Raw genomic sequence first — 12,851 nt, 5'->3', positions numbered from 1 at the left:
TGACTTGCCCAAGGTCACACATCCAGCCAGCAGTAGAGTGGGATTAGAATTCAGGTCTTCTGACTCCTTTTCACCAGGCTCCATGCCTTCCTCCAATCCACCTCTCGAATGAAGCCTTCCAGGGTAACCATATCCGCCTCTTCAACCCTGACCACACCAATTCCCTCCAGCTCTCTTAGTGCTTTCGATTACCTTATTTAATCCTGGGTACATAGTTTTGTTGTTTGGACTCAAGTCTTTTAGTTTGTTTGTTTCTTTGTTTTGTCCCTAGTACTTGCATTTTGTTAACTGATTACATTATTTTGGTTCTGGGGACCCTTTTGACTACAAGTTCCTCCAGGACAAGGACTGGATCGCATTCTTTTTTGTTAATTTCAAAGCAAGTTTAATGAAATGCTTTTCTCCCAGTGGGTGTTCAATTCAGACTGTAGGTAATAGTGATGATGACGTTAGTGCCAGTGATATTTCTGGCGACTGGAAAGGATCTGAGTTCAGTTGCTATTCTCATGAGACTGCAGATTTGAACTTGGGAAATGCTCTATACTGTATCCTCATCTCACATGTTAATTCCCTTCTCTCTGTTGGCTAAACATCAGATCAAATAATAATAATAATCATTATAATGACAGTGGTCATTTTTAAGTGCTTACTATGTACCAGGCACTGTACTGGAGCAGATACAAGGTAATTGGGTTGTACACAGTCCCTGTCCCACATAGGTCTTACAGTCTTAATCCTCATTTTACAGATGAGGGACTTGAGGCACAGAGTTAAGTGATTTGCCCAAGGTCACAGAGCAAACTATTGGCAGAGCAGGGAATAGAACGCACTTCGTCTGACTCTCACACTCATGTTCTATCCACTATGCCACACTGTTGGGGTAAGGGGCCCATTCATCCCTGTTCAATCCATTTTGGCCTGGTCAACAAGAGTGTGTTCCTCTCTGCCAAAGGATTGAAAAGTTGTGTGGCCTAGTGGGAAGAGCCTGGGCCAGGGAATCAGAGGATCTGGATTCTATTTCTGCTCTGCCACATAACTGCTGTGTAAACTTGGGCAAGTCACTTAACTTCTCTGTGCCTCAGATCCCTCATCTGTAGAATGGGCAATCAATGACTTTTCTCCCTCCTACTTAGACTGTGAGCACCATGTGGGACCTGTTTATTTTGTATCTACCCTAGTACTTGCTATGTTTGGCACACAGTAAGTGCTTAACAAAATCACAATTACTATTACTTCCATTGGCAAATGTGGGTGCCATTTCCTTCATGGGATGAAATTCTTCCTAGATATAGAAGAGATGAGCGTGATTCCATCTACAGGCAGTTGCATAAATGCCGGCTTCTGAGACTACATTGAGGAAACTCTCAGCATTCAAGCAGCCAATTTTCAAGCAGTCAAATGGCTCCTCTGGCATCAAGATCAGGTCTATTTCAGTCCGGTTTGGAGGAAAAGCCTATGGGGGTTGGAGAGGATGGGGATTTGGGAACTCATATAAAGGTGGAAAGATGCAGACCGTTCCTAAAGACCCCCGGGCACTTGAGCAAATCATTCTCTACTGGATCTGGAGCTTTGGTTCAAATCAAGACCCATCCAGGGCCTGTTTGCCAACATGCACACATATGCCTGTGTGTACATGTGCGCTCACAGACACACACATGTACTTCTGCCCTGGCAATCTGACTCTCTGGGCAACATTGACATATTACTTGAACTCTCTGAGTTACAGTCTACTCACCCAAATGAATTCCCCTCAAATCAATGGTGAGGAAACCCAGTGGAAAAAAACAAAACAAAATGCCACCAAGCTCTGGGCTGGCAGGCAATGCTCTTGCAAATCCCTATTAGCCCATCTGCCATTTTACGTTTCTCTCCTCATCCTGGTGTTAGGGCATGGAGATGTCCATCAAAAGACTTTCAATGCCCAGCATGAATGTTTGCCTGATAAAGCAACTGCAGTAGTGCATCCAGCAACACCAATAAATAATGAAATTGAGGGATGCTGGGAAACTTGCTCATGGGACACAAGGTACAGGACAATCTGCCCAAGGCTCAGTGGTTCACTTATTCATTTTCTCCCAATCCCCATGAGATCCTACAAGAGGGGATTACTGCCCAAGGATGTGGAGAAAGCTTCCCGGGCCCCTGCACTAGATGGATTCAAAATGATCTGTCGCAGCCTGTGAACAACTGTGATGTGTGTACTGCAAGGAGACAAGCCTCCTCAGCCTTTTGGGAAGCAAATCGACCCAGCTGTGTGACAGACGGGGTGACCGCGAGGGCTATTCCCAGTTTGTCAGCAGCCCGTGATGTACATCGCAGCTTTGAAAGCCACAGGCCCTAGGGCACCATTTTAATTGGCAAACGAGTGATATATTTTCATGCTGCTTTGTAAACCCAACCTAGCACTAGCCTTCTCCCCCTCATGAGGCAAGATTTTTTGGCTTACCTCCCGCAAACGTAAACTGCCAGGTGAATTGGAATACGTGTCTCTATGGGGTAAACCTCCGTCCAGGTGTACAAAGTTCACGGAATCTTTCTCTGGGCTTAGAGAACACAACCTGTGAGCCAGGTAATAATGGGAATTTTCACAAGCCTTATTTATGATTAGAATTCAGTCAGGGAGGGTTAAAAGTCAATATGTTGAGGTTATAAAAAAACAGGGCACTTGTGTTGTAAGACTGTGGGCATTTGCCACCTTCTAATTGGCCCAGGAATCCACTTGATTGACAATAGCAGCTTCCCAGAGTTGCAGAAGACTGAGCTCTTCTCCTGTCCCTCCCCTTTCCAATCATCCTGGACACTGGAAGATTGCCTGAAATTCCCAACCAGGCTCAGGAGGGCAGGGAAGCAGTGTGGCTTATTGGACAGAACAGTGGCTGGGTGTCAGAAGGACCCGGGTTCTAATTCCAGCTCCTCCACTTCTCTGCTGTGTGACTTTGGGCAAGCCACTTAACTTCTCTGTGCCTCAGTTATCTCTTCTGTAAAATGGGGATTAAAACTGTGAGCCCTATGTGGGACATGGACTGTGTCCAACTTGATTAGGTTGTATCTACCCCAGCACAATACAGAAAATACTTAATTATCATTATTATTTTTATATGTTAAGCATTTACTATGTGTCAAGGACTCTTCTAAACACTGGGATATATACAAATTAAACATGTCAGACCCAGTTCCTGTACCACATGTGTCTCAAAGCCAAAGTATTTCATATTTAAGTCTTTCAACCGAGGAACTTATCAACGGTATTTATTAAGCCCTTACTGTGTACTAAGCACTCGAGAGCCTTAGACACCTCTTCTCTAAACTGAATAATCCAAGTTCCTTTAGGCTTTTCTTCACAGATCTTGTTCTCTACCCCTCTACCCCTCTGAGACTTCCCCTCTGTACCCAAGTCAAATCTACCAAGATGGAAAACAAAAAGAAATTAAAAACAAGGTCAAAAAGTGAAGCTATCCATTCAAAGGGGATGAGTATATGTCTTTGAGGTGAATTACAGGATACTTTAGAATATACGTTTCTTGAGGGAAGGAGGTATGTTAAGGCAATCTTCCTTAATAGCATTTAGCAAACTTTAAGCACTTAGCAAATGTGAAATGACAGCAGGGGAGCTATTTGGAGGTCTGTCAGAAATTGTCCGGTTACAATACTGACTTCTGAATTCATCTCTGAGAGAGTCTGCTTTGTCTACAATAATGACCCTTCATTATAGTCGGGAAACTGACTGCCACAAAGAGATTTCTCATCATGCTATCCTGGTGGGGCCTATTGTGAAATCCAGGTCACAGACGGGCTGTCGTGATGTGTCTTGGGAAGAGTAGAGTTCTGCTTTAAATTGGTACAGTCCTCTATGGGGTTATATGCTATGCTCTTCTCAGGAGCAGTGTGGCTCAGTGGAAAGAGCACGGGCTTTGGAGTCAGAGGTTATGGGTTCAAATCCAGGCTCCACCAATTGTCAGCTGTGTGACTTTGGGCAAGACACTTAACTTCTCTGTGCCTCAGTTACCTCATCTGTAAAATGGGGATTAAGGCTGTGAGCCCCCCGTGGAACAGCCTGATCACCTTGTAACCTCCCCAGCTCTTAGAACAGTGTTTTACACATAGTAAGCGCTTAATAAATGCCATCATTATTATTATGAGAACCTTATTAGGAAGAGTGAAGGAAATAAAACAAAAGGCATATTTTTGCCACAATAAGATCATCACAAGCCTGCTCCTAGAATAATACATGTAGCTGTAGTTGCCATATCTTAAAGAAGGCACAACAGATCTGGAGAAGAAGATACACACAAGGCAACCACGATGATCAGATTAGGATTTTTCAGTCTAGAAAATGAAAATCGAGATGGATCTGTGCTCCGCCACACGTCTGCTGTGTGACCTTGGGCAAATCACTTCACTTCTCTGTGCCTCGGTTACTTCATCTGTAAAATGGGGATTAAGATTGTGAGCCCCAGGTGAGACATGGGCTGTGTCCAACCCGATTAGCTTGTATTTAACCCAACGCTTATTACAATGTAAGACATATAATAAGCGCTTAACAAATACCATTTAAAGTTTTTTTTAAAAAGAAAGCTAAGAGAAGGTTCATCCACAACCATGAATATGGATGTGAAGAAGATGATCCACTAAATCATCCTCAAATGAGCCTTTGATACTGCTGTTAAAGACAGAATACTGGGCTGAACAGACCACTGGTCTGACCAACTTTTATGTCAAACAGAGGTATCACCACTAAAGAACATAAAACATAAAAAATTGAAGTGACATGACCTAATGGAAAGAGCACAGGTCTCGAAGTCAGAGGACCTGAGTTGTAACCCCAGCTCTGCCATTTGTCTGCTGTGTGACCCTGGGCAAGTCACTTTACTTTTTTTCTTCAGTTACCTCATCTGTAAAATGGGGATTCAATACTTGTTCTCCCTCCTACTTAGACTGTGAGCCCTATCTGGGACTGTATCCAAACCAACTATCTTGTATCTACCCCAGTGCTTAGTACAAGGCTTGGCACATTATCATTCAGTTGTATTTGTTTAGCTTACTATGTGCAGAGCGCTACGCTAAATGCTAAATGCATAGGGAGTGCTTAACAAATACCATTTTTTTATTTAAAAAAAGGGTAATGACATTTTGAGGTCAGACCAATATCCTGCCTCTGGTAGCAGGAATAGGTAAGCTCCTTGTGGGCAGGGATTATATCTCCCAACTCTGTTGTATTATACTTTACCAATTACTAAGCACAGTGCTCTGCATATAGTGAGCACTCAATAAATATCACTGATTGATTAGCTGATTGAAGGGACAGTGTGATGAATACCCTCCTTGACATCCAAACTACTGATTAGGGATGAATCCTTCAACATCCCTACTTTTTCCTCTACTTTCCTAACTCATTTTCCAGTAAATCATAATGGCATTCTCTTCCATGGCTTCACGGGGTTGCGGTACCTACATGGAACATACTCCCTCGTCTGTAGCTCATTGTGAAAGAGGTCTCTGCTGAGGGCTCCATCATCCTCACTTCGATCCAGCCAGCGGCCACATGGAAATACAAGGCATTTCCCGAGAGAAGGAGCGTCCACTTCTACCCAGTCCAGAAACCAGCCAGCACCTTTGCCTGAGGAAAGAAGAGGGCCATCAGTCCCGGTTCTTTCTCCCCTCTGGGGATCTGGGAGGTAGGTTGTTTTCATCTCCACAAGAGGTCCCAGGGGCCTGGGAACCTTGGGAGCTGAGGACCAGAGAGTCAAAGTTAAATTGCAGTCACATACACTTTTGGTATCACAGTCCCTTACTCCCAAAGGTTGAAAGCACTGTACATTTACAATAATCCTTCTATTTCCCCCAGATTAGCCATGAGAGTTTGGGATGTTCTCCCTGCCTTATTCTGGATTGCCAGGGGGTTTTCCTCCTCCTTGCCCACTGCTCTAGGTGGCTTCCTTGAATTCCCAGTCAATCCCTCGCCAACCCCACTTCAACTCCCTCCTCTGCTTTGCACACTCCAGCCAGAAATCTGAACAGTCAGGAAAGGCACACAACTTTGCTAGGTAAACTGGAAATCATTCAGTCAATCAGTCATATTTATTGAGCACTTACTGTGTCTGCAGAGCACTGTATTAAGTGCTTGGGGGAATGCAATACATCCAAATCAGTAGACATGTTACTGCCCACAAGGAGCTTAAAAATCAAGAGGGGGAGCAGATGTTACAATAAATTACCAGTATTTGTGTTAGTGCCCTGGGGTTGAGAGTGGGGTGAATAAAGGGAGTAAATCCAAGTGAGTAGGTTGGTGTCACAGGAATTAGGAGGTCAAGGCGATTGAATGTTTTAAAGGGAATGGTAAGGAGTTACTGTTTGATGTGAAAGTGGATGGACAACCACTGGAGGTTCTTGAGGGGTGGGGAAAAACATGGACTGAACTTTTTTTTAGAAAGATGATCCAGGAAGCTGAGTGAGGTATGGATGGGAGTGAATCCTCAGATAGTGATGTAAAATGGGGTAAATTGGATTCTCAGCTCTTTCAGTTACCCATTCTAATTGGAGAGTGCACTGTGTCATTACCATTTTACAGTCAGAGAAAGTAGAGAAGCAGCATGGCCTAATAGAGAGACCACAGGACTGGGAATCAAGAGAACCTGGGTTCTAACCCCGGCTCTGACAGTTGCTTGCTGTGTGACTTTGGACAAGTCACTTAACTTCTCTGTGCCTCAGTTTCCTCAACTATAAAATAGGAATTCAATACCTGTTCTCCATCCTACTTAAACTGTGAGCCCCATGCTGGTCAGGGACTGTGTCCAACTTAACTTATACCTATCCCAGCAGTTAGAACAATATTCAACATTTAGCAAACACTTAAATACCATTAAAAAAATAAAAAAACAAAACTGTATCCTCATTTCCCTCTTCCCAATGTTTGTCCAAACTCCTTAGACAAGTGGTAGATCCCCATTGCCCCCACTTCCTCTCCTCCAGCTCCTTTCTTGACCCTCTGTAATCTGGTTTCCACCCCATTCACACCACTAAGACCACTCTTTCTCCAACATGAGAAGAAGCACGGTCTAGTAGATAGAGAGCATTGTCCTGGGAGCCAGAGTTCTAATCCCATTTCTGCTACTTGTCTACTATGTGAAACTTGTGAGGCATATTCTTGTGAGGCCTTCCTATGCCTCAGTTTTCTTAACTGTAAAATAGGGATTCAACACCCGTTCTCCCTACTTGACTGTGAGTCCCATGGGTATGGGGACTGTACCCCACTTGGGGTTTACAGTTTAAGTAGGTGAGCTAATAGGTATCCCCATTTTGCAGATGAGGTTACTGAGGCAAAGAGAAGTTAACTTGCCCAACGTCATATAGCAGACAACTGCCAAATTGGTAGAACCCAGGTCCTCTGAATCACAGGCCCGGGCTCTTTCCACTAGGCTAAATTGTTTCTCAACAAGTTTCAACATGTCAAAAATTTAACTCATCTCATTCCCCATACAAATCCCCTCTTCCACCTAACTTTCCCATCACGTTCAACATCACCATTCTCCTCATCCCTTGAATGAGCAATCATGGCATTGTCCTTGACTTTTCCCTCTCCCTTCCAGTCACTAAATCCTGTCAGTTCTTCAAAATGTTTCAAGAGCCTGCTCCTTCCTTTCCATCCACAGGGCTACTGCACTGGTTCAGACCCTTGTAATAGCCTGGCTTGACTGCTGCTTCAATCTCCTCACTGATCTCCCTGCCTCCAGTTCTTCCCCCTCTGTAGTTTATGCTTCACCCTGCTGCCTGTATCTCCAAAGCATTGATATACAGTCTTTATACTCTTTTGCTTCCTCTAATCTGTAATTCATGTCTGCTTACCCAGCTGGATTGCAATCTTCTAGAAGGCAGGGATCATGTTCTACTAGACTCTCCTATGGACACAGTAATGTAGTGTAGTAGACACTCAGTAAATGAGATTGACAATCAATCAATTGTATTTATTGAGCATTTACAGTGTGCAGAGCACTGTGCTAAGAGCTTGGAAGAATACTATGTAACAAAGTAACAGACAGATTTCCCGCCCACAATGAGTTTACAGTCTAGAGGGGGAGACAGACATTAATATACATAAATAAATTACAGATGCATACATAAGTGCTTGTGAGGCTGAGAGGGGAGAATGAATAAAGAGAGTAAATCAGGGTGGCAGAAGAAAGAAAAAGAAAAGGAAGAGGGCTTAGTCAGGGAAGGCTTCTTGGAGGAGATATGCCTTCAATAAGGCTTTGAAACAGGGGAGAGTAACTGTCCGTCAGATATCAAGAGGGAGGGTATTCCAGGCCAGAGACAGGATGTGATGAGAGTCCGGAGGCGAGATAGATGAGATCAAGGTACAGTGAGAACGTTGGCACTAGAGGAGTGAAGTGTGAGCACTGAGTTGTAGTGGGAGAATAGTGAGGTGAGTAGGAGGGAGCAAGGGGATTGAGTGCTTTAAAGTCGATGGTAAGGGTTTTCTGTTTGATCTTAAGTTGATAGGCAACCACTTGTGGTTCCTGAGGAGTGGGGAAATATGGACTGAGCGTTTTTATTGAAAAATGATCCAGGAAGCAGTGTGAAGTATGGATTGGAGTGGGGAGAGACAGGAGGGAGGGAGGTCAGAAAGGAGGCTGATACAATAATCAAAGAGGGATGGGATAAACACTGGGATTAATGGGTAGCAATTTGGATTCATTCAATTGTATTTATTGAGCACTTACTTTATGCAGAGCACTGTCCTAAGCGCTTGGGAAGCACAAGTTGGCAACACATAGAGACGGTCCCTACTGGGCTCACAGTCTAGAAGGGGGAGACAAACAATAAGACAAAACATGTGGGCAGGTGTCGAGTTATCAGAATAGAAAAATATTGGATGCACATCATCAACACAATAAATAGAATAGTAAATAGGTACAAGTAAAATAAATAGAGTAATAAATCTGTACAAGCATATATACAGGTGCTGTAGGGAGGGGAAGGAGGTAGGGCAGTGGGATGGGGAGGAGGAGAAGAAATGGCAGATTTTGGCTATGTTATGAAGGTTGAGCTGACAGGATTTAGTGATAGATTGAATATGTGGGTTGAATGAGAGAGAGGAGTCTCAAGGATAGTGCCAAGCTTATGGGCTGGTGAGACAGGAAGGATGGTGGTGCTGTCTACAGTGATGGGAATATCAGGGGAAGGACAGGGTTTGGGTGGAAAGATAAGGACTGGAGTGGGGAGACACGGGAGGCAGGGAGGTCAGGAGGAGGCTGGCATAGTAATTGAGTAGGGATAGGATAAATGCTTGTTTGGACATGGTCGCACATAGCAAGTGCTTAACAATACCATTTAAAAAAAAAGAAAATGTTACCCATACTGTCGTGTCCGATTCTTATTTTCCTCAGCTCTCCAAGATCCACGGTCTCCACTGTGAAAACATCAATCTTCCCCCTTTCAAACTTGTTTTTGTTGGTCTTGGAGGACTTTAGAAGGGTTAACCCTGTTTAGGTGAATTACTCAGACTGACAAGTGAAAATACACAAATTTTTCCAACCCACTCTTTCCCCCCACCTCTTCACCAGCCCCCTCAGGAGAGACATCAAGCAATAAAGGCTATCGGATTTACATTCCTCATCATGCTCACTCTCCTGACAGGAATTATTATTGATTCTGGACAAGTTGCTATTCTCAAGATGGTGCTAAAAGTTGGAAGGGGATCGTCTAGTATATTAAAAGGAGGGTTCGGTGGTATTGATCTCTGGAGAAATGAAAGGGAAGAGGAAAGCCTAGGGGAAAGAGCACGGGTGTGGAAGTCAGAGGACCGGGTTTCTCATCCTAGCTCCCTCACTTGTCTTCTGTGCGTCCTCAGGCAAGTCAACCCCTCTGTACCTCAGTTTCCTCTTTTGTAAAACGGGGACTAAATCCTAGTCCCTCCTAGACTGTGAGCCTTATGAGAGACCAGCTCCATGTCCGACCTATCTTGTACCAATCCCAGAGTTTAGAATAGTGCTTAACACATAGTGCTTATCAAGTACCATAATTATTATTATTCTGATATGGTATAAGCAAAATCCTGCTTATTAAGCAGAGAGGGTTGAACTAGATGGTCTCATCCTACCCTGGAATTTCAGGGGTCTGTAAAAATCTCTCACAATACCTCCCTCCACTGCCCTCCCAAAGACACAAAATAAATTCAATACCTCTTCCTAACTTGGTACCACCACAGGAGTTCTCTGAGCTTACCCGTGTCGTCATCCGTGCCAAAGAGCGTGATGAAGACATTTGCATCCGTTCCTGCGTTCTTCTTATCCCCTGTCTTCACTGACACCGTGTATGTTGTTGATTTATCTGCCAGTCAATCAATGGTATTTATTGAACACTTACTGTGTGCAGAGCACTGTATTAAGTGCTTGGGAGAATACAATGCAAGGGAGTTGGCAGGCATGTGCGGGACACAGCAAGGTGAGTGGATGCCCACAGAGCAAATCTCTTAGAGAAACAGAGGAGGACTGACCTATGGGATTGCCTTCCCCCCCACCCACAACAGAGGGCCTCCCTCCTCTGTTCCTCTTTCTTGGCCACCTTCCCTCAATCAAAGGTATTTACTGAGCTCTTACTGTGTGCAAAGCACTGAACTAAGCACTTGGGAGAGTAACATACAACAGAATTAGCAGAAACATTTCCTGCCCATAATGAGCTGACAATCTAGCACCAGTTCCAGGCCCTGAAGGTGTCCACATCCTCGGGGGTCCCTGACCCCATCCATTATGGCTCAAGGACATGCAGACAAACTTCCCTGGGCCCTGATGGATGGAGGGAAGCAAATTGAGGTAAACCAAGAGAAAGGGCAACAGGAGAGGGGATGTGGAAGGAGTTGGGAATGGACTTCTCTAATTAGCCTGGTGTTGATTTATATATGAGTGGAGGGGCAGGAGTCTGAGGAAGGGCAGAAGGAAGACATCTATGCAGGAACAGTCATTTGGGGAAAGTGGGTCCTCACATCCCAGTTTGGCAGCCCTCGAAATCGGAGATTTGCTTGTAGGTAATGGGCTAGGTGGGCTCTTGGCTGGGAACACACTTGCAGATGTCAGAGACCCTCTGGTCTCCCACCCAGATATTATTGCCTGAGGCTGAGTCCTCTCCTCCCATTAGAGAGGGAGTGTGGTCCCAGAGTGGGCTTGCGGCAGAACCATTCCTGTGCCTTAATCCCAGCCCAACTCTCTTGTACTGTCCTCTCCGAGGCACTTAGTACAGTGCTCTGCCCACAGTATGCACTTAATACCACTGATGGTGATGATGAATCAAGAGGATGGAAAGCAGTGACTCAAGCAGCCACTTAAGCTTTTCTTAAATGATATTTGTTAAGTCCTTACTATGTGCCAGGCACTGTACTAAGCGCTGGGGTAGATATGAGATAATCAAATATGAGATAATCAGATTGGACACGGTCCCTGTCCCACCTGAGGCTCACAATCAGTCCCCATTTTACAGATGCGGTAACTAAGGCCCAGAGAAGTGAAATGACTTCTCCAGGGTCACACAGAAAGCAGGTGGCAGATCTAGGGGCACATAGTAAGTGCTTAACAAATACCATCATCATTATTATCATCATTATTATCATTATTATTATTTTGACTCCTAGACCCCTGAAAGCCACCTTCCAGAAAAGAAGGCTCTCCGCCCACTCCCCAACAGGACCCCAGCCATAACCTGTCCTTTCTGCCCTGCAGACCAGAAGAAATCAACCCAGGGACAGTGGGCACCTTTCTGCTCCAGGCCCAGCTTAGCTAGACCTGGGTCATCCCCACTTTCTTCCTCTTCATCCTTCAGTACGAAGGCTTCATCCACGGGGACCAGCTCCCTGGAAATTTGGCCATCATCTTCATCCACCGCCAGCCAACGCTGGCAGGGGAAATAGTACCTGCAAGGTGAAAGATCTGGGTCTACCAGCTGCCAATGCCCCATCCTGGAAAGTCTTTCTTCCTCTTAAAAGTCCAGGGTTGCAGGGATGAGTCATTCTGGCCGTAACCCGTTGCTTAGATCCATTTCTTAGTCAGATTCCTACACCCACATCAGTGGTTCTCCAGAAAAGAACCATTTCTTTTTTTAATGATATTCATTAAGGCTTAATATGTGCCAAGCACTATACTAAGTGCTGGGGTAGATACAAGAGAAGAGAAGCAGTGTGGTTCAGCGGAAAGAGCCCGGGCTTTGGAATCAGAGGTCATGGGTTCAAATCCCACTCTGCCAATTGTCAGCTGTGTGACTTTGGGCAAGTCACTTCACTTCTCTGTGCTTGAGTTTCCTCATCTGTAAAATGGGGATTAAGACTGTGATCCCCCCATGGGACAACCTGTTCACCTTGTAACCTCCCCAGTGCTTAGAACAGTGCTTGGCACATAGTAAGCGCTTAATAAACGCCATTATTATTATTATACAAGCTAATCAGGTTGGACACAGTCCAAGTCCTGTGTGGGGTTCACAATCTTAACGCCCATCTTACAGATGAGGGAACTGAAACCCAGAGAAGTGAAGTGACTTGACCAACATCACAACAGATAAATGGTGGAGCCAGGACTAGAACCCATGCTCTAGTAGTAGTGCTAACAAGAAGATAACTAATATTAACAAAGCTGCTTAACAATAAGAGGCAGCATGGCCTAATGGAAAGAGCATGTGCCAGTTCCTATATCTACGCCAGTGTTTAGAACAGTGCTTTGCACATAGTAAGTGCTTAACAAATGCAATAATAATAATAAATAACAAACAATTATTATTATTACTAAGGGGGGGTGAGGGGGAGAATCTGTCCACAGAGTCAAATGTCATGTGGAGAGAGAGGACACTGGAAGCAGGGAGGCTGGTAAATAGGT

The 12,851-nt window shown here is 44.6% G+C and overlaps 1 protein-coding gene across 2 annotated transcripts in view; it reads right to left on the bottom strand.

Annotated features, from left to right (window-relative positions):
• Nucleotides 1-12,851, bottom strand: part of LOXHD1 (lipoxygenase homology domains 1) — a 260,830-nt gene that overhangs the window by 102,653 nt on the left and 145,326 nt on the right. Inside the window, exons 20-23 of one of the 2 annotated variants that reach the window (XM_038744101.1) lie at nucleotides 11,742-11,899; nucleotides 10,222-10,326; nucleotides 9,350-9,478; nucleotides 5,453-5,617 (exon numbers count right to left, since the gene is read on the bottom strand). In XM_038744101.1, the coding sequence (XP_038600029.1) occupies nucleotides 5,453-5,617; nucleotides 9,350-9,478; nucleotides 10,222-10,326; nucleotides 11,742-11,899 (557 nt within the window). The remainder of the gene's footprint in view (nucleotides 1-5,452; nucleotides 5,618-9,349; nucleotides 9,479-10,221; nucleotides 10,327-11,741; nucleotides 11,900-12,851) is intronic. The other variant, XM_038744102.1, reaches the window with a different exon arrangement.

This window comes from Tachyglossus aculeatus, chromosome 3 (genome assembly GCF_015852505.1).
Source record: "Tachyglossus aculeatus isolate mTacAcu1 chromosome 3, mTacAcu1.pri, whole genome shotgun sequence".
In the NCBI taxonomy this organism is placed as follows: Eukaryota; Metazoa; Chordata; class Mammalia; order Monotremata; family Tachyglossidae; genus Tachyglossus; species Tachyglossus aculeatus.
The sequence above is the reverse complement of the archived record's forward strand: the minus strand, read 5'-3'. Positions and strand labels throughout refer to the sequence as shown.